Here is a 26,436-nt window from a genome sequence, read left to right as displayed (position 1 = left end):
AGAATTTTACACAGTTATAAACAGAGAGGGAGAGACAGAAACATTCCATCTGTGGGCTTACTCCCCAGATTGTTGCAACAGCCAGGCCTGGTCCAGGCCAAAGCCAGGAGCTAGGTAACTTCATCTGGGGCCTGCCACATGAATGGTAGGAACCCAAGCACTTGGGCCATCTTCATGACTGTTTCAGGTGTAATAACAGGATGCTGGATCTGAAGTGGAGCAGCCAGCACATGAACTGGTGTCTACATGGGATGTTTATGACACAGGCAGCTATGCTATGCCATAATGCCAACTTCTTCTACATTTTAAAAAATAATAAAATAAAAGCCATCCAAGTGTCCAAAACTAAGGAGTGACTAAATAAAATATTGTGTACTCAAAAAGAGACCATTCTGTAGCCTTTAGCAATGAAAATGTAGAGCTCTTATTGCACTAGGAAAATACTATATGATTTTGAATTTCTAGAAAATCCCATTTTATAGCATCTTTATGAGAGGTTTCTTCCTTCTCTGTCCTATGTAACCAACTTTTTATCACGATGTCATCATTGTGATCTTCACACAAATATGCCATTATTTCCCCATCCCATTAACAAAAAGCCATTAAACAAAAATATTCTAAAACAAATAAAAAAGAACAAAAATATTCTTTTGATTCAATTTCCTGAGCCAGCATCCAGCTCTTTGCCAGCTTTTACAGTTAGGGCCTTCTGATCCCACCCCTCTGGTTTTGTGTAGGTCAAGGACTGCTGGGCCTGTGGTCACTTCTGGCCTTCCCGCCTGGGCTCCAGGAGCAGTCCTGGACATAGCAGGTCGCTCGCTCCATCCTGCCCATGTCCTTACTGGGCTGCCAGGCCTCTGTTCTCTCACGGTTCTCCCCAAGACTGCTTTCCCCCACCCCGTCCTGCCTCCATCTTGCTTATTGCACTGTCTTCTCCACTTCCTTAATGTGAGTTCTCTCCCCTCGGCCTATGCCCATTCCCTCAGCCTTCTCCAGTGCATCCCTCTCTCCCTCCCTCCCTCTTAATTGGAAAGGCAGATATACAGAGAGAAGGAGATACAGAGAAAGATCTTCCATTTGCTGCTTCACTCCCCAAGTGGCCACAGTGGCTGGAGCTGAGCTGCTCTGAGGCCAGGAGCTGTGAGCTTCTTTTGAGTCTCCCATGCAGGTGCAGGGTCCCAAGACTTTGAGCTGTCCTCAGCTGTTTCCCCAGGACACTAGCAGGGAGCTGGACAGGAAGTGGAGTAGCTGGGACTTGAGCCAGCGCCCATATGGGATCCCAGGTATGCAAGGTGAGGATTTAGCCACTAGGCTATCATATTGGGCCCTCCAGTGCAACTTTTACATACCATTTGCTCCAGCCTAATAAACTCCTGACCTGTAGATCCACCTGCACGCTTAGATTCCCAGCAGGTGCTTCAGCCTCACCACTCCACATGCACAACATTTGTTCCCACCCCCTATCCTGTTCGCTGCTCAGTTGTCCCTATTCTATCCACTGTTACCAGCTTCATTCCTGAGGCTCCAGTCAAAACTTTATACGCCTCTTTCTACCGTATGCCAGGCCTAATCCTTTAGGAAATTTTGTTAGCCCTCAAGTCAAAACACATTTCCCAAATCCAATGACTTCTCACTTCCTTCACCGAGATCAGTCTGGTCCAACCAACACCATCGATGGACTGGCTGGATTTCTGCAGAGGCTCCTAGCCTGTCCCTGCTGCCCTCTGGTCACTGCAGCGGCCAAGGTTGTCTTGGAACAGGCTGTGACAGAACACATCAGTGCTCGGCTCTCTGTCTCGTGGACAGGAAGAGTCCACGCCACCCACTGCGGCCCTCTTCCCTGGCTGCTGCCTGCTCTGGCCTCCCCGTGCCTGGAGGAGAGCAGGCCCACTCCCCTAGGGATCCTGCTGCCATTCACCCTGCAGTCAGCGCTCATCCCACATCCTTGTGTTCCTCCTTCCAGTCTGCTCAATAACCCCTTTCCCCCTCATGAGGCCTACCCTCCTTGCTGCACTTGCAGCTGCGATCCTCCCAGCTCACCTGCCCTTAGCCTCCTTCCCATACCATTTATATATTTCTTCTCATTGGAAACGCAGAGTTACAGAGGAGAGACAGAGAGGAAGATCTCTGTCAGCTGGTGGTCAGAGCTAAGCTGATCCAAAGCTAGGAACCAGGAGCTTCTTCTAGGTCTCCCATGTGGGTACATGGTCCCAGGACTTTGGGCCATCCTCTACTGCTTTCCCAGGCCACAAGCAGGGAGCTGGATGGGAAATGGAGCAGGCAGGACATAAACCTGAGCCATATGGGATCTCAGTGGATGCAAGGCAAGGATTTAGTCACTAGGGTATAGGTTATTGGCTGGGCCCAAGTCTTCAATTTTTAAATTCACCTGTAGATTTGATAAGAGGTGAAAATGTGGGGGAAAGTACACCTGCCAGGAAGTAGGAAAATTGTCTTTAAAAAAAATTTTATTTTACTTTTATTGGAAAGTCCGATATATAGAGAGGAAGAGAGACAGAGAGGAAAATCTTCTGTCTGCTGATCACTCCCCAAGTGGCCACAACAGCTGGAGCTGTGCTGATCCGAAGCCAGGAGCCAGGAACTTCCTCCAAGTTGCCCATGCGGGTGTAGGGTCCCAAGGTTTTGGGCCATCCTCCACTGCTTTCCCAGACTACAAGCAGGGAGCTAGATGGGAAACAGGGCAGCTGGGGTTAGAACCGGCGCCCATGTGGGATCCTGCCACTTGCAAAGTGAGGACTTTAGCCACTAGGGTATCTCACCAGGCCTGAGAAAATCGTCTTGATGTGAAGGTCCCTCATATAGCAGCCCTGTAAGGAGTTTACCTGAGATGTGGCAGAGATGAGGAAGCTAAAAAGCGGGGAGCTATGTAGTCACTTCCACCAGGGGGCGCCGGAGGCTTGCCCAGACTGAGGACCTCTGCAAGGCAGTGTAGAGCATCAGGGAGCCACTCTGTTAGGAGGAGAGGAAGCTGGGGTGTTTGTCCTCCATTGTTGGCTGAGACTTTCTGCATGCAGTAACCCATCTGGACCTAAGTCTTATCCTATGCAGTCCTACAGGAAGAAGTTTAAGAAAAGTCCTGAGGCTGAGTGTAGCGGCAGGTGCTGACAGCACTGTTCTCAGACTCATCGGGAAGGTGGGAGGGACCTAGGGGGACAGTGAGAGGGTTCGCAGCTCTGGGAGGGACTCCCTAACTGCTTCCTCTGCCCCGTGGTCCTGGTCCATGCCCTCTGGAAGATTCACTGTTAGTCTCCACAGGCACATCCTGGCGGGACCGTGCAGATGTAGTGTACTGCCTTCCGTTGGAGTACGCTTGGACAATCAAAGACAAATGACTAACACCAATGGCTAAGTATCGAACAACCAAAGCTTCTGTGGCCTTAGTTCATGAACACTGGCAATATAATCCCTGCAAGTGCAGAGTAAGAATGTGAAATGTTTGTTTCTGGTCATTTCCACATGCCAGGAGGCACACATAGGGTTCTTTATGAGGTATGCTTCTCAAGCTCTTCTTCCTCTGCTCCTCCTCCTTTTGCCTCTTCTTCCTCTCCTTCTCCTCCTTCTCTGCCTCCTCCTTTTTCTTTCTCTGTTTTAAGCTGTTCTTCTGTACGTGTTATTCCTCTCTCCTTTGATTTAATGGCCGCCATCTTGAGGCCATCTGAAACAAAGACAAAGGCTTGTGTGTGCTCCTGGTTGAGGAAGGTTTTCCAGCTTTGGAGCTCTTCGTGTATGTTATTGCACTTTGGGGTTCAAAGCAGGAGGCTACATATTTGGGGATTCATTCGATTCCTCTTCATGTCTTCCCTTGAACCAGCCAGTTCTTGCCCGAGTGAGACTCTTCTTTGTCTTGACTTTCCAAGCAAAGCACATAAGAACCGAAATCCGCCAACTTTGCATGTACAAAATCTTCTCTTATGCCACAGGCCCAGAAGACGCTCTGCTCATCACTTAATTGAAAATAGCAGTTTTATTAAATAATACACTACTCTATGATGCAGATATAAACTGTAATGAGCCCTCATTTAAAAAATCAATTAATTTTCTTTTTGATGATGTCTACATAGTTGAGAGGAGTGCATGCCCATGTGGACCACCAATTAGGGTGGGGAGGATTGAGGAAGGGGGGAACATGGATAAGACAACTGCCTCCAATCTCTTTTGTCTTCCTGTTTCTGGGGAAGGTGCAGGGAGAATGGAGAGGGCTATTCTCAGCAGCCTAACCGCATCAGTATCCAGGAATAGGGGGAGGCCACCGATACCATCCCAGAGTCCCCAGTGTGGAACATGCTCTGAGGGTACTGCCCAAGAGGTTATGATAGCTCTGTAATGTTGGTGATATCATTTCTCCAAGGTTGAGGAAATCCTTCCAAGGTCCATTGGCTGACATAGTCCACCTAAGTGTCTCAGTTTGCTGATACTTGCTTTCAAAGCTTGTTTGGAAAAGCTGTCCAATTTGTTTTGTCCTCCATGGAACTAGACATACTCTATAGGCCTCAGTGAACTGGTTGTCATGTCCACCATGAGCATCTGGGCATACCATCCACTGCACAGGCTTCAGCAACCATGCAGACCCAGTTTTGACACATGCACTCCACAGTCAGAGCACAGATTTTGTGATTTTCCCTGTGGCTGAGAACAGTGATCCAGTTGGGAGGAGTCCCCAAAGAAACCTCATCAAAGGTGAACCTAACCTTACTCCTGTGTGTGCCAGCCAGTGCAGGGCCTGGAGCTCAGTCCATCACCCACATCAGCCTATACACACACTGGTGGTTGCAGTCACCTGGCCAGTTCTATCTCCAGCCCCATCTCATACACAAACCAAAGGATGCTGTGGCCCAGCCTAACACTGACCACCACACATTTGGTCCTCAAACACACCAGCAGAAACTGCAACTCAGCCAGAGCAAACCCCAATAACCCTACCAGGCCTGTCCCCAACCCTGGTTCCTACACATGCTGGTATGTGAAGCAGACTGATCCAGTCTGTCTCACATTCCATTTGGCTCTTGTATTCATCAATGGGTACTGCAGCCTAGCTCAACCTGACCAACCCCACTAGCCAGCCCACACTCATGCTGGCTGGTGCCATCACCTGTCCAGTCAGTCCTGCCATCAGCCCGGGTTCTCATCTCACCAGTGGGAGTTGAAGGCCATTAGAGGGGTGCCCACAATCTTGCCACAAGGTCTACTCCCAACCCTGGATCTTGCACTTCCCAGGTAGTTCCATGGTCTAGTCTGATAAGGACTTGTCCCTAGTCCCAGCACCTGCCAGCCAATGCTGTGACAAAGCCTAACAAGCCTGCACTTACTCTGGGTCGTGCATGCCCCAGTGGATATGGTCACTTAGCCCAGCCTAGCTCTTCCCCTAAGCCAGTTCACATGCAAGCCAATGGATGTTGTAGTCCTGTCCAGCCTGGTCTGCCCCCAGTCCCAGCTCTAACACATATCACCAGGGACAGTGACCCAGCAGGGAAGCCCTGCAGCTCCCCTTCTGGGCTCACTCCCAATTCTGGGTCTTATGTATGCTCGTGGGAACTGAGGCCCAGACTAGCATGGCTTGCATCATCTCAACATTTAGCAGCAGGTGCTTCAGCCTGGATCAGCCTGGCCTGCCCCCAGTGCCAGCTCATGCTGACAGGTGCTGCAGCCTAGGCAAGCCTGGACAGCCCCTAGTCCTGGCCCTAATGTGAACTGCTTGATGTTATGGCCCAATCTGGCCTGTCCTGCACCCTGTCCTGGTTCTCATATCTGCCAATGGGTGCAACAAACTGGCCCAGCCTGGCCTATCCCCAGACCTGACCCACACGTATGCTGGCATATACTGTAACCTGGCTTGGTCTGGGCTATTCCCAGCCTTGGTTCTTGTGCTCACCTCTAAGGACTACATCCTGATATAGGAAAGTCCTCGTTTTTTAGTCTCTAATCTGTTTTTGCTTTCTTATGCAGTGCTATAGATTTCAGAATTTTTTTAACCTTAGGACCCCTGTTTCAAGGGATGAAATTTTGCATCCATGGTGATAACACTGCCTGTTTTACAAACAAGCCCAATAATTTCAATGGCCTCACATAGTAAGTGTTTTGTCCTCACTCCTGGGGGACGGAGAAGGTCAGGTGTAAGGTGGATGGGACCCATTGGAGTGGGGGATTTGTCAGGATGCTGCCCTGGACTTGGCATAAGAGCTCTCCGTCACTTGAGCCAATCTGGGACGGAGGCACCAAAGGCCTGAGCATGAGTCTTTAACTGCTGCCTGCTGTGAACCCATTTCAAGCCCTATAAGGAAGTCAGAGCAGATATAAACACACCTTTGCCAAGTAATGAGTAAGTGCTGGCTGTCAGGAAGCTTTTGAATGAAGACATTAAAAGGCTGAACTTCTGTGCTCCTTGCTGGCTGAGTGAAAGCAGAGGGAACAATGGAAGGACACAGGATGCTGGAACACTTGCTGGTACAGTGGGAACCTCTTCCCAATTATTACTGGAATAATATGGCAGAATTGGGGCATTTACAGAACAGCAAACTCACAGGCAGTAAGACCACTTTGACACTTGATCTTAGCCAAAAGGTTGAGAAAAAAATCAGTAAGACCACTTTTATACAAGAAGCCATGTTTGTAAAAAGCCAAGCCCCATCAAATAAAAACCTCCAGCCACAGATTCAACAGCAGCTACCTCTTAGCAATTTCATGCAGTCCCAAGACCTCTAGGCACTCTCCACTCAACCTTCAATCCAAGGAGATAGATTCTCATGTTTGTAAAATGTGGGCTTAGGGGCTCAGGGTGATCAACGCCTAAACATAAACAGTTACTGATGATGACAAAATGACCCTAATCAAATCAGTCCACATCATTAACTTCATTCTTTCTACTTTAAAGTTTTCCATTTAGACTTGATGCATGATACATTTTGGGGGATAGCAATTATTGTTGAAATCCATGGAGAGTAGGTTCTCAGAGAAAAAAAAAAAAAAACAAGCTCTTAAAATACATATCACAGAGCCTGGAGCAATAGCCTAGTAGATAAAGTTCTCATCTTGCATGCCTGGGGGTTCCATATGGGCGCTGCTCCACTTCCCACCCAGCTCCTTGCCTGTGGCCTGGGAAAAGCAGTAGGGGCCAGCCCAAAGCCTTGGAACCTTTCACCCCCATGGGAGACCTGAAAGAAGCTCCTGGCTCCTGGCTTCAGATCTGCTCAGCTCCGGCCACTGCAGCCACTTGGGGAGTGAGTCAGTGGGTGAATAAACTTTCTTTCTGTTTCTTCTCTCTGTGTATCTGCCTTTCCAATAAAAAAGAAAACAAAAAGAAAATACACACCATAGAAAAACTGTGTGGAGTTCAACATCATTTGCACAAAAATGACCTTACTTCGTGATTCCATTTCCAGAAACTTTTTAAAGTACCCTTATCACATAGTCCCTCCTCAGCCTGTCAAGCTCACAATCATCATTGTGTAAAGTGAGGCACACTTGTGACAGTGTACCACACGGGGTGTCTTCCTGGGCTCCCTAGCCAGGGCAGCCCAGCTGTCATGAGCACAAACAGGTGGTGTAAGACAATAGCCCCACCAAGTCCACTCACTTCCCCAAGCCAGTGGCAGCTAAGCATCCGGCCAGAGCGAGCCAGTGAGCAGCATTGGCCAGCACGCTGCTGAGTCCACGCCTGTGCCCACCGCCCATGGAGCCCTGGCCTCTCCTCCTGCTCCTAAGCCTCTGCTCAGGTAAGGGTTAAGGTCGGTGGGGGTTGGGGACCAGTGTTATCTCTGTGTGTGTGTGTGTGTGTGTGTGTGTGTGTGTGTGTGTGTGTATGCATTTCTACTGAGGTTGCAACTTGGGGAGTCCAACTCTTGCCTCTTTCATGGAAACACAGCCTGGGGATTCTCTGTTAGTTATTTCCTGATGGCTGGCCCAGATTTGTGGATACAGATTTTTAGCTTGCGTTACTCAATGGAAACAGGAACTATCTGGTCAAAAAGTCCAAGGGCACCTTCCCAGGTCTGTCCCCTTATTGGCATCTGGTATCCAACTCAGCTCCCCGGAGGCTTCATCTCCCTTGTAGAATCTGGAACACAGAGAAGGTGTCCTGGAACCACCTTCCAAGCTGGACAAATACAAGACACGACAAGGCAGTCACAGACAAGGCAGTCACAAGTCCGCTTTCTGCTCCTGAGCCTTCTGAAACAGAGGGCTGACTGACAGCCGCATGTGCTAGAGAGAGGAGCCTGCTCCTCACTGCAACTGGACTCCCTGTGGTGATGAGATAACTTGTGGAATATTTTTTTTAAGACTTCTGAAGTTAAAAAACAACAGTCTGTCTAAATGCATTCCTGCAGGCTTTTTTTTCTTTTTTTAAAATAAGAGTGTGACTATTTATAGGTTTGGGCTTACATGGAAACTAACCCCGGCCCAGCCCTAACCTGTGTTCTGCTCTGGAATGCGTCACAGCACAGCAGCTGAAACAGAACCCTGAATCCCAGACTTCCGATAAGGGAAACAGGACACTCTGGCTGGCCACTTGTTAGAAACATTTGCCAAGAAACAAGGTGGTCCCTGGCCTGTGGTCTCTCTTCTCTGAGATCATCCAAACACAGGCGTCCTGGGCAAAAGGCAAAAGATTTCATTAATTCTTTTTTTTTTTTCAATAGTGGAATAGAGATCACCAAAACTCAAATAAAATAAATTATTTCCTAGATTTGAACTTGATCCAACCAGAGAGCAACACAGGCAGTGTTGGCAAGCACTACACTCAATGACCGTCCTGGAAGGATATGCCTCCATCAAGACATCCTTCAGAGGCCTCCAAGGAGGCCGCCAAAAATGCATGCTGTCGGAGACCTAGAGTGGGCTGGTACTGATTCCCACGAGCGCCTCACAGGCACTTCTATGTGGGCCAGACACGCTTACATTCTCTATTTTTTCTTATGAGAAAACTGAGGCCAACACACATGAACTGAGCTGCCCAGGGTCATCTGATTTATAGCTGTTGCAATGTGATCAGTTGGAGACTTGGTTTGCTACATGTAAGGTCAGAAAACTCAGCCGGAAATAGCCAAAGATACCAAGAGATGCAGCTTTGAGCTGAGATTAGAAGTACCCAAGGTTGCCAGGAACCATCCAAAATCCCTTTCAGCCAACTCACAAGGGGGCTGCCCTTACATACAAATACAAACTGAACAAGCACAGTACAGAGAAACACACTCTTGAAATGGTGACTGAGTTTCCCACTTGGGGTAGATTTGCTTGGGGGTAAAAACAATTGTTCCTATGTTTGCTTAACCCACAAGGATCTCTATACTGTTCGTTTAGCATGTGCCCTTCCCACCTGCCTCCCACTTCCCTCTCCGGAATCCCAGCATTTGACTGCCACCCTTTCTAGGACACAACTGTTCAGTTATTTATGTAAATGACTAATGCCGTTCTCTATGAGGCTAAGAAAACAGAATTCACATTAGATTCACCTGCCAATATCCCAAAGCTCCTAAGAAAATGTGTGTTCACAGCAAATGATGCTACTATTCATCATTGAAACAAAATTTCCCAACATAATTTTGCTAAAAAAAAGGGGGGGGGAGGACTTTGATAGTTTTTGTTTATATATACCCTGACTTCTTACAAAGTTTATCTTCAGTGATTAACTGAATCTGGCAAGAACAGCTCCAATTCCCCTTTAGGAGTTGGGGAAGGGAATCAGAGAATTCTGACTTACATCCTATGGATTTCCTATAGCTCTACCCTGCTCTGGGGAGAGAGGAACAAAGAAAATGAAACACGTCTGAGAAAGGGAGACTTCTTGGAAATTCCTTAGAAACTCCTTCCAGAAGGAACAGGGGCCCCTGTTAGTGTTTATGGTGGGAGAAGAGGGGTTGGATGTTGCTGGAATGTTGATCTTCCTGGTGCACCATGGACTTGGCCTGCACAGTTTTCCTGCCACACAATGCTGCCCATCTGCTCTGGTCATTACTTTCTATTACAGTCTTCCTGTCAAATGGAGATAAACGGTCATTTAAAAATGAACATCCCAGAGCAATGCCAGGGCTATAGCCTCAAGCTCTGTGGTCACACCACTCGGCCATCCACTCCAGGGTCCAGTTCGCAGTCCCCAGCTCGAGCAGACGGGCCATTGGTACAGTATGGAGGACAGAGAGGAGCTGCCCGGTCTCAGAGCCTCACCAGGGTGACTGTGAAAACAGGGTCTTTGAAGAGGCTCCCTGTGGGGTTGGTCAAGGTGGTTTTAGTTTCAAGCTCTGTGAAAGCTCAGTGTGACTGGGCACCTTGGTTGCCCTTGAAGCCGTCTGCATTCAGAAAACATTAGAAACTAAAAAGGAAGAGGGAGGCTGGGTAAGGAGCTGCTGGAACTAACAGGGAAGATATGAACGCTACATTGAAACCTTCAAACACCCAAATGGAACTGATGTACTTTCCTTGAGGGCTAGGGTGTTGAAACGGCCTCTGGTGATAAAAATCTTTCTTCTAAGGAGCTGGGGAGCCATGAACGCACAACCCCCCTGCGAAGTCAGTCTGTAAAGTGGGGCTACAAGCTTAGCCCACAGGATGACGACAGGGACTCAGCAAGTTGGGTTAAACAAAACAAATGATTCTGGAGCAACAACAATGGATTAACTTGTTGCGTTACACTGTTTTTTTTCAAGTAGATCCAAAGTCCTGTATGAGGAACGGTGATGGAGAGTTTGAACTCTGGGTTTGAATCCTGGCTTTGCTTTTTAGGAAATCTGGGCCAGTCACTTCACCTCTTTGGATATCAGTGTGTTCACCTGGTGGGGGCAATGATAGTGCCTACCTCGCCCCCTCATGAAACTAACCAGTTGGTAATCCACAAGAGCAGCTGGCACACAACAAACTGTTAAGTTACCTACTCTGTTTCTTACTTAATAAAAACACACAAAGAAAGCAATGTTCCTTAGTTATTATTTTGTGGACAAGTACTTCCTTTCCAGTTCCGGATCCTGAGAGAAGAATCATAAAGCAAAAATAACATGAGAGGCTACGTGTTAACACTTCTGGGTACCAAGCTGAAAGTACCTTCACCATCCCGAGTCTTCTCCACCCAGGGAGAAGCTGGGCTGTCCCTGCCATCACCTGTGGAGAGGAGATCCAGGCAAACTGATCAGATGGTGTGCCTGCTTCTTCTCCCAGCCTGGAACAGGCAGCCCTGACCACAGGCTTGTGTTACAGAGATCCTCTTCCCAAGCCCGGTTTGGGCTGTGGAACACATTTTCCCCTGGAAACAGCAAGGCACGCAGCTGCAAGGTTCCTGGGAACATCCACACACTCCTAACACAAAGCATTACTACAAGAAACCATGCAGAACAAAGGCCTTGGAGCGGAGCCTCGTCCTTCCAGCCACAGGACCCCGAGCAAGCGGTGAGGATGTCTGCCTGCTCGCCTCCCAAAGCACATCGGACAGAAAGGGCAGTGACACACACAGGAGTCTCTATCCTAACAGAAAAGGCAGCAAACATTCCCTGGAATCACTCATGATCCAAACAGAAACCCCAAACCCAACAAAGCACAGAGTTCATTCAATTTAAAAATTCAGCTGGGAAATGTACCCACCAGCAGCTATTTTTAAAAACTGTGTTAAAATATACATTACATAAAGTTATTTTAACCATTTTAAAGCATGCAATTAAAAGTCATTAAGTACAGTTTTGGCACTAAATGGTCATTATCCCATAGACTCTAGCTCCAGAAAGTTTTTCACCACCTTCAAAGAAAACCTCACACCCACTCAATGATCACTGCAATGTCCCCCTGAGTGCGTGGAGATCCCCAATCCGCTGTCTCCAGGGCAGCAATGCCCTGGATAGTGTCCGAGAAGGAAGCCCTACCTAAGTGCCCCTTTGTGTGTGGCTTCCTTAGCATGGCGCTTCCAAGCTTCCTCTATGCCATAGCAGATGGCAGCACTTCATCTCTTTTTCAAGACTGAGTAATAATCCACTGTTCGGGTATGCCAGATTTGTTCAGCTGCCTATCTGTGGATGGATGCTTGAGCTCTTGTAGTGTCCTGCCATTGTAAACAGTGCCACTGCTCTTGAAGGCACACACCTGGCAGTGGACTTGTAGGTCCTGTGGTGACTGTTTAACCCATTGAGGACCTGCCATCAAATATTCCCATCAGCCACAGTGGAAGGTTCTAATGGCGCCATACCCTCACCAGCACGTGTTAGTCATTTTCTTAATTGGGGTCAACCTTCTAGGTCCAAACAAGCACCAATTCTTGGTAATTTATGCTATCATGAGATCAGCTGGCCCAAGGTTTTACCACAGTGTGGCCAGACTTTGGAGAACAGTGAGGTCTCTGTGGTCTCTCTTGATGTGTGCATGCACGTTGCTGGTGAACTTGACTTACTGAGCATGGGTGTGGGGTCAATCTGCTGTGTCTGCTGTCTCCTGGTAGAAACCACATCTGCAGTGGTTCTGGCAAAGGAATCGAGGCAGCCACAGCCAAGCAGGGGAGCATCCACTGATGGACTACCCCATGGTTTCTCACACTAGTTCATGTGGAGGGCAAGAGGGTAGAGGGTGACAGGTGTATGTCATTTGCTGTTGCAGCTGGCTTTGTCCTGGGCTCCGAACATGAGACCCGCCTGGTGGCAAAGCTGTTTAAGGACTACAGCAGCGTGGTGCGGCCAGTGGAAGACCACCGCCAGGTCGTGGAGGTCACCGTGGGCCTGCAGCTCATCCAGCTCATCAACGTGGTGAGATGCAAGGGGAGCTCTGTGGTATCCTCCTTCCTCAGCCCAGGACACCTGCCCCTGGTTCTCCTCCCTCAACCCTAAAAAGTGGCCCTTCTCCCCTTTCAGGATGAAGTGAATCAGATCGTGACAACGAATGTCCGTCTGAAACAGGTAAATCAGCTCCGTCATGGCCTTGAGGGTGCTTTTCTCGTCTTGAAGTCTCACCTGGGCCCAGAGGAGTTCAGCATACGCAACAGGGATCTTTTCCAGAATGTTGAGAGTAGGCAATTTGGGATGTTGGGAGCACAGAGAGAGAAAGAGAGAGAGAGAGTGTGTGTACACCTACTGTTCAGCTAAGGCTGCCAAGGCAAAGTCGTACAGGCCGACCTGGAAGCTGGAGGTGCAAGGCCAAGGTCCCAGCAGGGTTACTTCCTTCTCAGTGCTAGGAGGCAGCACCTGCTGTAGGCCTCTGCTCTTGTCTAGTACACAGCTACTTCCTTACGTGGCTTTCTCATCGCGTATGTGAGATTTTGTCCTTGCCCTCTTCCTTTTTGTGTATGTCTTTAATGCATGTCATATGCATGTGTGTGTGTGTCTGAATTTCCTAATTGTATACAGCTACCCCTCCTATTGGATTAGGATCTAACGGAATGGCCTCATTTTAACTTAATCCTCTCTGCAAAAATCCCATCTCTAGATGAGATCACACTCCGACTTCAGGATGTGGGCATTCAGAGGGTATACTTCAACCCTTCTCCCTGTGTTAGTCACACTTGCTGTCCTGGGTATTCATAAGGATTACTCTTGTAACGCAGGAAATTATATGCTATCATTTTAAAATGGTGAATCCTCCTTTCCTGGAGTGGGCACAGTGAGTGGACAGGGTGGCTTGGAGGATCTGCCGCTTCCTGGCCATACCACAGGCTTAGTCTCCTGCTCTGTAAACCCTGATGGTGGGAGGGGGTGCCGTAGCACACTCACTGACTTTCGTGAGGCCAGGATGAGTTCCTCTAGGTGAAGCTTATCGCAGTGCCCACAGGCAGTCAGTTAGTTATTCTTTTTTTCTGCAGCAGAAGCTGAATTCTGAATCCTACTTTCCTTCAGGAAGTCTGACTATCATCAATGCCTGAATGAGCAGGTTCAGCAGGATACCTGGAAGCCCCAGGCTGGCTCTGTAACTGGCTAACTATTGTCATTTCTAGCAATGGGTGGATTACAACCTCAAATGGAATCCAGAGGACTATGGCGGTGTGAAAAAAATCCACGTTCCCTCTGAAAAGATCTGGCACCCGGACCTGGTTCTCTACAATAAGTAAGTGATGGGACAGGTTCAAAAGGGAGGTTCGGGGGCAGGCAGGATCGTGTGCTGTCTCAGCACACTGAGCGCTAAACAAGCCACACACAGCCAGTGCCATGCTGACAGGCCAGGGGTGCTGTAGGGCTGCTCGTGATGCAAACAGAAACAATTATTGGAGCCATACTAAATGAGAGCTGTGGCTAGGAGCTACTGAGTGTGCATGGCAACTATCCAAACCACGCCAGCCTTGTAGCTCAGGGATCCCAGGAGCCGACGTCCTCCCAAGCAAACAGGTCTGGTGAACCTTACAATGCCATCTCTCTCGCTTCCCTGAGACCTCCAGGATGTCTGTCTGTGATGCCATGACAGATGGCATGTCGTGAAATCAGGATGTGATCCAAGCCCCTGGTGCAATAACACACTCATTAGCACACACCCTTCAGTTGTCCGGGACTGCTCATTGCAATGTGCTTCCTTCCTTCCCTGGGCAGCAGCGTGGTGGTGGCCCGAGGATTTATGGTCTGACACTGTACCACACACACATGCGTGGGAGCCAGCCATGACTTCCCAGGTCCTCTGCTTCTCTTGGGTTCTTTTTTTTTTTTTTTGGTGGTGGGGAAGGTGTCCCATGCCAATCAGTTCTCTGAACAAAGACCGCCCCCCCAAAAAAACCCTCTATCTCAGGTCCCCAGCCTCAGCTCCCTGGCCTGCATTCTGTCTGTCGCTGACCAAGGCTGTTTACAGGAAAAGCTATCTGTCCCTCAACTATGTTGTGCAGGAGCAGCTTGTTATTTTCTTAGCATCTACCATGGCCTTCTTTTTCATGAGGAATTACTGCCATGCTTGGAAAATCAAGACCTATCACAGAGAAACCTAGAAAACTCCAACCACCAAAAAATCTGAAAATATTTTCTTTTTTTTTTTTAAAAAAATCTAGAGTTCCAGCTTCTCAGGAAGAATCTCAACATCTGGCAAACTGGGCTTTTCCTTGGCTGTGTATCCTCAGGGCAGCTCTGTGAGGGGTGCCTCTCTGAGAGGAGGGAGGGCTCCTGTTCACCTGCTAACCCTGGTGGCACCTGAGTCCATGACCCGACTCTACTCAGTTCCAAACAGTTCTTCTCATTGCAAAAATTATGTATTTTAGTTATTTAAAAGGCAGAGAGAGAGAGAAAGAGAGAGAGAGAGATTTTCTATCTACTGGTTTACTCCCCTTCCACGCTTCCCTCCCTTCTCCATCAATGCCAAGAGTTGGGGTTGGGGCTGGGCCAGAAAAAAGTCAGGAGCCAGGAGTCCAGTTGGGGAATCTCCCACACAGGTGGCAGAAGTCCAGCCACTTGAATCGTCACCTGCTGCCTCCCAGGATCTGCAGGAAGCTGGAACCAGAAAGAGGCAGGACTTGAACCCAGTCACTCTAATGTGGCTCACAACGCAACACCTTACCCACTATGCCAAAAACCTATCCGCTTCCCAACCTGCCTGAGCTTTTTTACTTTGAATTCCTGGTTTTCCAGTCAGTTCTCAACGTATATGGAAGGGGGTTGGGGGAGATATGGGCACATGGAAACTAACATCTCAAATACCACGAAGGACTAGGGAAAAAAAAGCCCAGATGTGGAAGACCCAAGGTACGTGTTATTTCTTTAAAACTGTAGACTCTAATGTTCTTCTCCAGATATTGTGGTCCAGGGCCCATACGTAGAAGATGATCAAGAACTTACATTTCTTTTTGATAATTTTTACATAGTTGAATAGGATGCAAAGAGTCAAGGGCTGGAGGAAAGTGGATGAGACCACGGTTTTCACATTCTCTCTTTTCCTTCTTGTTTCTGGGGAAAGGGGAAAGATAAGTGGAGAAGCCACACCCAGCCTCCCAACCATCCCAGGGTCCCCGATATGGGGCATGCTCCAAGGCTCCTGCTTAAATGGTTTTGATGAAGAGCTTACTTTTTTTTTTTTTAAACAGGTACACTAATGATTCTTATTATCAGACAAAGTTCAAAACAATACTGCCCACCCATGACTTCTATAATTAGCAGTAGAACACCAAAAAGCTAGCTGCCTCCTGTTGCTGCCCGCAAGCAGAATGGAAGGCTCATCTGTCTTGTGGACTCATCTCCTCCCCACTGCAGTGCCGACGGTGACTTTGCCATTGTCAAATTCACCAAAGTGCTCCTGGACTACACTGGCCACATCACATGGACACCCCCAGCCATCTTTAAGAGCTACTGTGAGATCATCGTCACCCACTTTCCCTTCGATGAGCAGAACTGCAGCATGAAGCTGGGGACCTGGACCTACGACGGCTCTGTGGTGGCCATCAACCCGGTAGGTGGTGGCTTCTCGTGAGACAGCTGCACTGGGAACAGTGTGACATGGGCCCCACTCAAAACTTGGCCATTCTCCAGCCCAATGGCTCTTACTTGGTTAGGAAGGACCTTGATGCTCTGCATGTGAGAACGAAATGAATCTCCTGGGGCAGGCTCAGTATCCAAGGATTCTGATGTTATCCATCCTGGGCATGTGCCTGTATATCTGAAGACTCCCAGTTACTTAAACGTGTAGAATCCCAATAGTGCAAATCCAATTAATTGATCAGATACCAGTGGTGGCCTGAGTGCTGTGGTGGCCCATGGAGCTAGGGTCTGTTTCCTTGTCATTGCCGATTACACAATCAGTCAAATGCTCATTTTGTGTACCTGCAGTGTGAAGCCTGGTTGGGGCTTGCTAATCTCACTTGAATTCTTAGGAAAGCGACCAGCCAGACCTGAGCAACTTCATGGAGAGTGGGGAGTGGGTGATCAAGGAGTCGCGGGGCTGGAAGCACTGGGTGTTCTACTCCTGCTGCCCCACCACGCCCTATCTGGACATCACCTACCACTTCGTCATGCAGCGCCTGCCCCTCTACTTCATCGTCAACGTCATCATCCCCTGCCTGCTCTTCTCCTTCTTAACCAGCCTGGTGTTCTACCTGCCCACAGACTCAGGTGGGTGTGGTGGCCATGACTGCTGCTGCTGCAATTCGCGGGGGAAGGTCAGAAATGATCGTGTCCTGACAAACCCAGGCAGACCCATGCCATCCTAACAGGCAGATGCCCTTACTGAGTGCCAGTGGGAAATGTTCAAAGTCATTGCTGATGGGCCTCACAGTGGGGCAGCAGAGTTGAACATGGCCCTGGGGATGCAAAGCCAGTCCAGCATTAACTACCATTATCTACCAACGCTCATTGCAGAATATCAACCACGTGTCCAGAAATGTGCTGAGTAAGGCACGCAGGTGATCACCTGCACTTGCAGACCACACCCCTTCTGAAGTCACTTCTTATCTAAGGGTGCTTCCAAAGGCTCATGGGAAAATGGAATCATTTTGAGTGCAAAAACCACAAAATTAACTAAAATCCATATCTAGATTTTGATAATATGGACTTCCCATGAACTTTTTGTAGACTGCTTATTATCACACATGTTGAAATTGTTTTGTACCCAAACCAGCTTATCTTTTAATTCCACTTTCCATGAACATTTTTTCAAGTCCCCTGTTCTGACCAGTGGGTCTGCATGCCCATCTATAAACATGGGGTCACACCACCCAGGTGGCAATTCCTCCTGGTTCATCAGCCTGGACCGTCTATGCACCTCCTGCCGAGCATTCACTTCTGTGCCACGATCCCATCCTCAAAGCCCAACAGTCTACTGCAAATGCAGAGGGAGAGTCAGCCACCTGCCCGCACATCACCACTCACAAACAGCTTGTAGGGTTGCTGTCCTCACACTTCTGGCAGGCCACAACCTTATCTACTGAAAGCATTTTCTTAAGCCAAAAGTTTAACTCCAAATTCCCAGCAAGTAAACAAAAAAGATGATTTGTTTACTTATTCAACTACTAATTGCCAAGCAGCTTTTATGTGACAGTAACACAGGAGGGCCTAAAGATAAGCCCTCATTGGGCAGAGCAGGTTAAGCCAGCACTTGCAATACCAGCATCTCGTCCAGGTCACAGTCTGAAATCTGGCTGCTCTACTTCCAGTCCCTCTCCCTGCTAATGCACCTGGCAGAGTCATCAGAAGATAGTCCAAGTCCCTGGGCCCCTGCCCCCACATGGGAGACCTGGAGGAAGCTCTGGATGCCGAGCGGCAGCCCAGCACAGCCTTGGCTGTTGCAGTCATTTGGGAAGTGAGCCAGCAGGTAGAAGCAGTCTCCTTCTATCCTCACCAACATCTTTTTCTGCAACTCTGCCTTTTGAACAAGATTTTTTAAAAATATTTTATTTGTATGAAAGGCAGAATTATAGAGGGTGGGAGAGACAGAGACAGGCCTTCCATATTTTGAGGCATGATCTTCAAATGGCTCTAACAGTCAGGGCTGGGCCAGCCTGAAGCCAGGAGCCAGGAGCTTCTTCTAGGTCTCCCTTGTGAGTACAGGGACTCAAGCAGTTGGGCCATCCTCTGCTGCTTTCCCAGGAGTGTTAGCAGGGAGCTGGATCAGAAGTTAAGCACCCAAGACTGGAACAGGAATCCATAGAGGAATGCTAGCACAGCAGGTGGCAGCTTAACCCTCTGTATCACAGCACTGGCCCCTCAAGTAAGTTTTTTAAATAAATTAAATTAAAAAAATAAAGATGTGCTTTTCCCCATAGAACATATGTTCTGCTGATGAGCCATTTTAAACATTACACACACAAATGGTTTTTCAACCTTCTAATCAGAAAAGCGCTTCTTTCTTTTTAAAAGTTATTTATTTAACAGAGTGACAGAGAGAGATTTTTCATCTTCTGCTTCACGCCTCAAATGGCCACAACATCCAGGTCTGACCTAGGCTGAAGCCAGGAGCCAGGAGCTTCATCTGGGTCTCCCACATGGGTGGTAATGGTTCAGCTACTCGAGTAAGGAGCTGGAACCCTAATGGAATAGTAACATCTTAGCCCAGCATTCTATTGGGGTCTGCCCATGTCACAGGCAGTGCCCTAACCTGCTGTACGCCAATGCCAGTCCCCAATGAAACTCCTTAAAGTGACGAGTAGAAATGTTGTGGCCATTTGGAAACTAGCTACCGTCTATAAATATTAAATGACTTCTGTTTGAAAACTGGTAGGACAATGACTACGGTGTGTTTGAAAATGTTTACTCTGATGAATCAAGAACTATTGTATAATTTGAAAAATATTTTGTATTTATAATCCTTCCCCCTGAAGGCTTTCCTTCTCACCAGGAACTGCTGACAAGCTCCTGTTTGCAATACTTCATGTCCTGTGTATACAAATGTCCCATGGGGCATTGGTTCCAGGACCCCCCAGGGACACCAAACCCTGTGACTACCTGGGTCCCTCATATAAAACCACATTTGTACATTATCTAGACACTTCCTCCAGTCTAGCTTGAGTCACGTATGGGTTACTCAGAATGTCAAATACAATGTAAATAGCTATTACATAGGATTGTTGAAGGAATGATAAGAAAAAAGCCAATGGATGTGCAGTGCAGGTGTAATGTTTAGGGGGGTACTTTAGATCCAAGGTTGAATTGGAGGCTGGGAAGCCCACAGCTGCAGAGGGCAAGTTGTACTCATATTCCAGCATCCAGAAACAGCCGGTGTGGAAAAACCACCTTACTTAGAATCAAGGCCCCATAGGGAACATCAACAGCAAGACTGGGTCCTTCCAAAGGTTCCACAACACACCTGAGGGGTTCACTCCCCACAAACCCCACCTCCCTACTGCCAACCTTGCTCCAGACTCCTGGGACTCCAGAGCCTGAGGAAGAAATGGGGCCTGGGGAATCCCAGCGCCCTTAAGATGATGATGATAAATGATGAAGGAGAAGAAAAAAAAGAGGAGGAGGAGAGGAGGGGGTAGAGGAGAAAGAAACGAAAAAGGAGTAGCAGCAGCTACTTCCTCTTAGAGGACCATGACAAAGTGAGAGGATGTGAAACTGTGGCGTAAGGTCACTCTGACACCAAGGAGAACTCCTTGGTCTTGTAGCTTTCGTCCTTTCCTCGGTTTCAGTCTTGCAGCTTCCTCCCACACTGAGAGAATAGATATGTCCTACTGGGCTGCCTGTTTATCTGCTGGGTGACCAGTTGTCCAGGCATGTTTCCATATGATGAAGTTGAATATTTCTTCTGTGGAAAGAGAAACTACCACCCAGGGTCACTCACCCACCCAGAACTCTCAGCCACCTGTGCTTCCCCACAAAAGGGGTAGACTGATTACTCCCTGCTTGGCCACCTCTGTGGAATTGCTGCTGCTTGCAGCATGAAGTTAAGGCCCCAAGTACCAAGATCGCATAAGAAATTCTGAGCCCCAAACACCCCAGAACAAGGCTTTGAGAATGTGCTTGTCCCATTCCTCTCACCTGTGGGTTTTGGTGCTACATCAGTTTGCTTGGCTGCCAGAGCCAATTACCATGGGCTGGATGGCCAAAAGACAGAAAGACATTTTCTCACAATTGTAAAGGCTGGAACATCAAGATGGGGTGCCCTCAGGGTGGGCTTCCCCCGAGGGCTCTCCCCTTGGCATGTAGATGGGCCTCTTCCCTACATCCTCACGCAGTCTCCCGTGTGTGGGGCCTAACCCATGCTAATCTCTACTTATAGGGTCACTAGCCCTCTCTCCATAGGACCACATTGTATTTTATCTTTCTCAAAGATTGATTTAGGGGATAATGCTGTGACATAGTAAGTCAAGACGTTCCCTAGGGGAGCCAATTTGAGCCCTAGTTGCTCCACTTCCCATACATCTCCCTGCTACTATGACTAGGAAAGTAGCAAAGGATGGCTCAAGTGCTTGGGCACCTGCCACCCACATGGATGGAGCTCCAGGATCCTGGCTTTGGACTGGCCCAGCTCTGGCCATGGCTGCCATTTGGGGAAGTGAATCAGCAGATGGAAGACCTCTTTCTTTGTTTCTCTTTCTTCACTCTGTAAATATGCCTTTTAAATTAAAAAAAAAATCTTAAAACTTTTATTTAAAGAGTAGAGTTAGAAAAAGAGTGAGTGAGAGAGAAAGAGAGAGAGAGATTTTCAACCCACTGACTTATTCCCCAAATCACCACAAGGGCTGGGGTTGGGCCAGGCCAAAGCTAGGCCTGAACTCCATCCTGCCCTCTCAGGTGGATGGCACTGGCCCAAGCACTTGAGCTATCTTCTGCTGCTTTCCCAGGCACACCAACAGGAACTGGATCAGAACTGGAGTGTCCAGAATCCCAGCAGGCACCCATATGGGAGGCCTGCATTGCACATGATGCCTTAACTCGCTCTGCCACAACCTGCCCCATGACTGCATTTTCACTGAAATCATGGCTCCTGGGACCCGGGGAGGCAGGCTGGGTGGCACAGTCCAGCCCTCACGGTGGGCCCTGCGCATCTCCCCTTGGTCTCTCCAGGGCCCCGGGGAGGCAGGCTGGGTGGCACAGTGCAGCCCTCACGGTGGGCCCTGCGCATCTCCCCTTGGTCTCTCCAGGGGAGAAGATGACTCTGAGCATCTCGGTCCTCCTGTCCTTGACCGTGTTCCTTCTGGTCATCGTGGAGCTCATCCCTTCCACCTCCAGCGCCGTGCCCTTGATTGGGAAGTACATGCTGTTCACCATGGTGTTCGTGATCGCGTCTATCATCATCACTGTCATCGTCATCAACACGCATCACCGTTCGCCCAGCACCCACGTCATGCCTGAGTGGGTGCGGAAGGTGAGTGGGCCAGGCCCCTGCACCCCGCACAGGCCTGGCTGCCCTTGAACATGTCCCAGGGCGCTGCAGGCAGCACTGAGCAGACGTAGGTCTTCAAAGTCCTTCCTGCACCATAAGGAAGCTTCGGAGGGAACTTTCTTGGGGATGAATAACTCACATAGCTTTCCCAGAGAAAGAGATAAAAAAGAGAAAATCCCACTCCAACACCAAGCTCCAAGGGTCTTTTTAGGGAAGAATCAATCACTGTCTTAGTCAAATGCTGTGAAATTCTCGAGATTTCTGTCTGTCTGCTAATGTTTGAACAGACTTGCTGAAAGAAGGGCTGGGGCAGATCTTGCCGAGAAAGAGCCAAAACATCAATTTGAATGAAGAGTTTGGTCTCAAATACTGACATGATTGGATTTGAAAATGTGTTGCCATTTCCAACACATCCTTTTTTTTAGAAAAAAATATGTAAAACTCCACAGACCCACTAAGATCCAGGAGCTTGTGTGCTACAAGCAGCAGACCCGGGAATCAAGAAGCTTCTCACAGTGGTCTGGTTTTGGAGATCAGCAGCCCCCGCATTTCTCAAGACTATGAGGTGACTCCTGGCTGCCTAAGCCATGGTTTCTTTATTTAAAAGGCAGAGAAAGAGATTTTCCATTGCCTGATTCAATCAGCCAGATGCTCACAACAGCAGGGTTGGGCCAGGCCAAATCCAGGAGCCTGGAGCAGGGATCCAGGCACTTGAGCCACCGCCTGCTCTCTCCCAGGGTGCCCATCAGCAGAAGCTGGGGTCAGGAGCAGAGTCATTCTAAGGGATGCAAGTGCCTCAAGTGGCATCAACCGCTGCACCAAAAGCCTGTCCCTCTCTAGCTGTTTTGCAGGACCAGGAGTTTGCATATCTGAAGTGGAGGAGTCACTTCAACGCTTTAACCCTGTCTTGGCACACTGCTAGGACACTGCTTACGGGAGCCCACCAGCCTTCTGTGAGGCCTTTCATTGCACACAGGCTCCCTCCAGTGGCTGATGGCTCACATTACAGCCATCACTGTCAATCTATAATTTGACACATCACAGGATATGCAAGGGTACTTCAAACGTTCACGAAAAAACAGGAATTAAAAGATGAATTTTACTGCCAAAATTTTTTTGAAATCCTTGCAAATAAGGAATTTTCAAAAACTCACAAGGCGCAATTACCAAAAAACATGCAGGGATTTCAAAAAAAATTTTTGCACCTGCATGAACATCTTAGATCCATTTTTCATAAACTTCTTGAAGTTCCCTCACACATGAAGGGATCTTGGAGAAAATCCTCAGTTGTCACTTTTGTTAAGGGTGAGGTGGCGGAGGCCAAGAGATGCTGAATATTTTGCTCAAGTTATATTGCCAATGTAGACCAAGGTTAATGCTGACCTGTTAACATTCATGCTCATACATGTGTTTTGTTGTTGTTATGGTTAGGTTTTTATTGACACGATCCCAAATATCATGTTTTTCTCGACAATGAAAAGACCATCCAGAGACAAACAAGACAAAAAGATTTTTACCGAAGACATAGATATTTCTGACATTTCTGGGAAGCCAGGGCCTCCGCCCATGGGCTTCCACTCGCCCCTGATCAAACACCCCGAGGTGAAGAGTGCCATTGAGGGCGTCAAGTACATCGCAGAGACCATGAAGTCAGACCAGGAGTCCAATAACGTAAGCATCCTGCCTTGGAATCACCACCACCCCACCTGGCCCAGGTGTTTGCATGATCAAGTGCATGAGTGTAGACTGATGGGTTGAGCTTGACAGACTGGCATTCAAGATGTCGCCGCCAAGCAAAAGCTTGCCCTGGTGACCACTTCTGGGTCTCCTTAGGAAGCCCTCACATTGTGAATAATCCACTCAAAAACCCAAAAGTGTAATGCCAACCAGGAGGTGTTGGGGTCTTTGAGACCCACACCTTGAAAAGCCCATAGCATGAAGGACACAAGCCCATTCTGCCTAACACTCACCTCTTCCCCAGGCCTCCGAGGAGTGGAAGTATGTCGCCATGGTGATGGACCACATTCTCCTGGGGATCTTCATGCTGGTCTGTCTCATCGGAACCCTGGCCGTGTTTGCAGGTCGGCTCATTGAGTTGAATCAGCAAGGATGAGCAGCAGCTGGATTGAGAAGAGGAAGAAGCAAGTGAAGAAGATTGGTCTGCTAGGATGATAGTTTTTGCTGTTTATTATTAAGGATAATGATGTGCCTGGACACAAGGCTAGGCCTTGCAGGGTGTTCGCAATGTTGCTCCCTTTCTGCTGCTGTCTCTTCCAGGAGTAAACTCTGTCTGTTAAATGTGACTGGATGGCTGACAGGCATCTGCATTTCCAATGGCAGAGGAAGCGTCTTGCTTGGGACAACTGGGGTTCTCTGATGTGTTGTTGTTACTGTTGTGTTTTAAACAAGGAGCATGTCCTGTACTTAGGAGCCAGTTCTGTACCTTTAAGGAAGATCCTGTCTACCAGCCCCCAAAACAATAAAGCATGAGATTTGCAGAGAGAGGAAGCAGTGGATAGACAAAGAGGTAGGTTTCAGGATGGGCAAACTGCATTCCAAAGCCCTTGTCTTAAGGTCAAGCTCTAGACCTGGGAGGAGAGAAGCAGTATCCCAGATAACAAGCAACGGGGTTTGTCTCCTGCGGTTGGGAGGAAAACAGGTGCGGATTATATTGAGTGTGGCCACCAGCACCATGGCATCATCTCACCACTTCCCAGAGATCTCCGCCAGGGTCCTGTCTCATAAATGAGAACACCAAATCTCAGGGCCACTACATTCTTCACTCCAATTCTAACCAGAAGAGCAGACCGGAGGCCAGACCTGGACATGACCTGGGGATGCTGGGCTAGGTCACTTCCGCTGTCTGCTTGCTGCCCCAGCCACGCCTGGCTCCTGCTGGGTAGCCCTGTAGACCTGGCCCATCTTTCTGTGACCTTGAGTCTTGGTGTCAATCCCTTTTCCTCCCAATTCTTCTCCCAATTGTTTTGGATTCACATCCTTTGAATGAAACCAGAAACAGATGCACACATCATCACCATGTCTAAAATTTTATGGAGAAGTAATTAGGAGAGAAAGTAATTTCTTTTCTCCCTAGTACACTTTAGGTCATGGTATAATGTACCCCTGAAGGGGAAAGTGTGTGGCCTTGGGGGGTCAGGAATGGCCTCACATCACAGGAACACACCTGATTCACAGCCACGCATGGATGAGATGTGGACTGCACAGCAAGGGGTCTGTGTGTGCCCTGGGGGTTTCCATCCACTTCTTTCTGGGACCCGGGCTGCACATTCGCAACAGGGCTGGCTGAGTACCTTCATTCAAGGTGAGAGCAGTGCAGTGACTCCCCAAGTCCCCATGAACTCCCCGAAGGAGCAAAGGCAGGGACTTGGGCATCTATTTGTACCCCAGTGTTCCCAGCAGCAGAACCCACGACAGCCAGGAGGAGCAGAGGACGCAAATGCCCAAGGATGGATGAATGGCAACCAAGGGCGACACCAGGGACCTCCAAAAAGTTCATAGAAAATACATTATGTGGAAAAAGGGTTGCATGGATTTTCAGTATTTTAAGGCAAAAGAAACAGGTATTTTATTTTTAAAATAATGGATTCACAGGACCTGCAGTCTTCAATGTATCCTTTCACTGCACTTTCCCATGAACTTTTTAAGGTATCTCAGCACATAAATCAGAATATTATTTAGCCTTAAAAAGGATAAGGTTCTGATCCATACAAAAACTTGAACTAGCCTCACACACTGTGCCAGGAAAAGTGTTGCACGGTCCCACTGTTAGGAAGCATCTAAAAGAAGCAGTTTCGTAGCTTAGGTTGGAGGTCAACAGCAGAGGGAGGGAATGGCGGGGACTTTGTGTTTCCTGGGTACAGTTTCCATTTGGAAAGACAGAAAGTTCTAGAGATGATGGGCAGTAATAGATACATCTTAGCTGCACATCTACAAGTAGTTGAAGTGCTAACTCTTGTGTTCAGTGTATTGTACCACATTCTTAAGAAAAGCGTGAACTAAAGGCTTCTTAAGACTTGCATCTCCTGCTTGCTGGATCTGCCAGAGCCTGCCAGGACAGACCGGATTCAGAGGAGGGACTGAGATGTTACCTCACCCATCCCCCTCCTTCAGTGGAGCCGGTAAACCACCCTGTGTCCCCTAACCCCAGCCCTTCCCATGGCTCCCCAGCGATGCCCTCCAGGGATCCCTTGCTTCTGTTGGTCCTGGATGTCTTGGCCCTGAGCGGAGAGAGTAATGCCACAGGAGCACCTGTTCCATCTCTCCAAGCCACAGGAGCACCTGTTCCATCTCTCCAAGCCACAGATTGTCACCTGTGGAATCTCTTCCCCCCACAAAGGCCCTAGTCCCAATAAGGCCAACCAAGGATACAGGAAAAGAAACAGTGCTGGAATCTGGCTGGGGTGTGGTGATGGAGGAGGGCCCTGCCCTGACCACCCTGGGCGACCCTGCAGATGTGTGTGCCCTGTTACTGCTGTAACAAGACAGCATCCCAACTACTCACCTAACCTCTGCACGGAATTAGGTACAGCAAGAGAGATGAGCTAAAGTATGCAGGAGGGTTGCATGGGCTACATGCCATCTTACTGTGTCAGGGACTGGAGCCCCTCACATCCTGGTCCTTACAGAGGGTCCTGGAGCCTATCCCGTGAAGATCCTAAGGGGTAACTGAGAGATGCTGAAATGAGCTGTCACAAACAGGCTGCCTTAAAACAGCAG

The 26,436-nt window shown here is 48.5% G+C and overlaps 1 protein-coding gene across 1 annotated transcript; it reads left to right on the top strand.

Annotated features, from left to right (window-relative positions):
- Positions 1-7,612: 7,612 nt before the first annotated feature.
- CHRNA1 (cholinergic receptor nicotinic alpha 1 subunit) lies at positions 7,613-23,822 on the top strand. Its single transcript, XM_040972098.1, has 9 exons — positions 7,613-7,730; positions 12,583-12,728; positions 12,834-12,878; positions 13,910-14,019; positions 16,134-16,329; positions 16,751-16,988; positions 21,458-21,681; positions 23,131-23,370; positions 23,681-23,822. The coding sequence occupies exons 1-9, from the start codon at positions 7,688-7,690 to the stop codon at positions 23,810-23,812; spliced, it is 1,374 nt and encodes a 457-aa protein (XP_040828032.1). The 5' UTR covers positions 7,613-7,687; the 3' UTR covers positions 23,813-23,822.
- Positions 23,823-26,436: the final 2,614 nt, after the last annotated feature.

The sequence above is a fragment of the Ochotona curzoniae genome, unplaced genomic scaffold (assembly GCF_017591425.1).
Source record: "Ochotona curzoniae isolate NIBS_2020 unplaced genomic scaffold, NIBS_Ocur_1.0 contig_2210, whole genome shotgun sequence".
In the NCBI taxonomy this organism is placed as follows: Eukaryota; Metazoa; Chordata; class Mammalia; order Lagomorpha; family Ochotonidae; genus Ochotona; species Ochotona curzoniae.
This window is presented reverse-complemented; position numbering and strand designations above follow the sequence as displayed.

Excerpts from the sequence above, each read along its gene's own strand:
- CHRNA1 (XM_040972098.1), top strand. The coding sequence starts at position 7,688 with ATGGAGCCCTGGCCTCTCCTCCTGCTCCTAAGCCTCTGCTCAG. Across the intron at positions 16,989-21,457 it reads CTACCTGCCCACAGACTCAG|GGGAGAAGATGACTCTGAGC; the intron begins GTGGGTGTGGTG and ends TGGTCTCTCCAG. Across the intron at positions 23,371-23,680 it reads CAGACCAGGAGTCCAATAAC|GCCTCCGAGGAGTGGAAGTA; the intron begins GTAAGCATCCTG and ends CCTCTTCCCCAG.